Source organism: Austrofundulus limnaeus, unplaced genomic scaffold (assembly GCF_001266775.1).
Source record: "Austrofundulus limnaeus strain Quisiro unplaced genomic scaffold, Austrofundulus_limnaeus-1.0 Scaffold563, whole genome shotgun sequence".
Classification (NCBI taxonomy): Eukaryota; Metazoa; Chordata; class Actinopteri; order Cyprinodontiformes; family Rivulidae; genus Austrofundulus; species Austrofundulus limnaeus.
This window is the reverse complement of record NW_013952965.1, coordinates 260,272-261,629: the sequence shown is the minus strand read 5'-3', so window position 1 is coordinate 261,629 and position 1,358 is coordinate 260,272. Positions and strand designations below refer to the sequence as shown.

Genomic DNA, 1,358 nt, shown 5'->3' with positions numbered 1-1,358 from the left:
ACACACACACACACACACACACACACACACACACACACACACACACACACAGGCATTCCTTCACCCAGCAACAATGAGCTCTTTGTGCTCCACGCTGCCTCTGTTTTCATTTCATTTTTTATTGCTTTTGAACTGGTCTCGTGGAGAATTTAATCATCTCTGCTGGTTCCACCGAGCTTTTCTAAAGCAGCTCTTTTTGTTTGGCTGCTGGTTGTCAGGGAGGCCCACAGCTGCGGTCTGTGTGTTTCTTCACAATAAAAGCCTCCTGACTTCAGCTTTTGTTCTGGAGGCCGGGCGGAGCCGAGGAGGCGGGGCCAAAGCTGACGTCATGTACTCATATCTTTCCACCTGATGGTTTGTTGGCATTCATCCCGACCCGTAACAGGATCCCATCAGAACTGGAACAAAGAGAGTGAAACTCACCCACAGACTGGGCACCCTGCTGGAACCAGAACCTGATCCGGGTTTGGCCAGCCCTCCAGGTGGAGCCAAGAAGAATTCAGCAGAAGTTCAGACAAAAAGAAGGAGATCAAGTGAAACGAAACCAGAAAGTTTCTGCAGGAACGTTCCTCAGACGTCATCAGGTTTCTGTTTTTAAACCTTCAGGAGCTTCTAGAATCAGTTAATCTGCGACAGAGGCAAACTCTTATTTTGAAGAGCAACTGCTTCCTGTTTCCTCTTTGATCTTTTTGCAGTTGCGAGGTGATTTTATAGAAAAATATACAAACTCAAAGCATGCTGGGTAATTTCAACCAGTGATGGAAATCACTTCCTATATTTAATACATCACTTCCTGTATCTAATACATCACTTCCGATTTTTAATACATTACTTTCTGTATTCCATTTTTTTCTGCTTGGACTTCAGAGGAGCAGGACGTGCTTTCGCTCTCTCCTAGCCCCCCGCTTCACTGCTTTTTTTTCACGTACCATCCGAATTATGGATTTAGTCAACTGGTCTCTGAATGCGACACTATTTTTTCCACACTTGGAACGAGGGGAACGTGGCTGTCTGGGTGGAACGGTTGCTGCTGGACTTGTCTGATTCCTGGGGCTGGAATCTGATATGCCAGGACCACTTTCCATCGAAGACGTGGAAGATTTATTTATATATATTTGGATTTTTGACAACTGGATTCCTGCTGATCGACGGAGGAGGGTTCCAGATTTATGGAAAAGTGAAAGCGACCCTGACAGTGGTTCAGGCCTTTGAGGAGCTGTCGGGCGCACTTGAAGGATTCTGCTGGGCTGGAAGCACACAGACTCTCAGGTGGGGAAATAATTCGCCAACTGGATGTAATTCTGACGAGGATCACAGTGCAGGTGAGACCCTCCAGCATGTAAGGATTACATCTGGGT

General features: G+C 46.5%; 1 protein-coding gene across 1 annotated transcript in view; it reads left to right on the top strand.

The window, feature by feature from the left end:
- Positions 1–6: 6 nt before the first annotated feature.
- LOC106530817 (uncharacterized) overlaps positions 7–1,358 on the top strand; it is a 3,159-nt gene continuing 1,807 nt past the window's right edge. Inside the window, exon 1 of the mRNA XM_014026523.1 lies at positions 7–1,322. Within this exon, the coding sequence (XP_013881977.1) occupies positions 965–1,322 (358 nt within the window). The 5' untranslated portion in view covers positions 7–964. The remainder of the gene's footprint in view (positions 1,323–1,358) is intronic.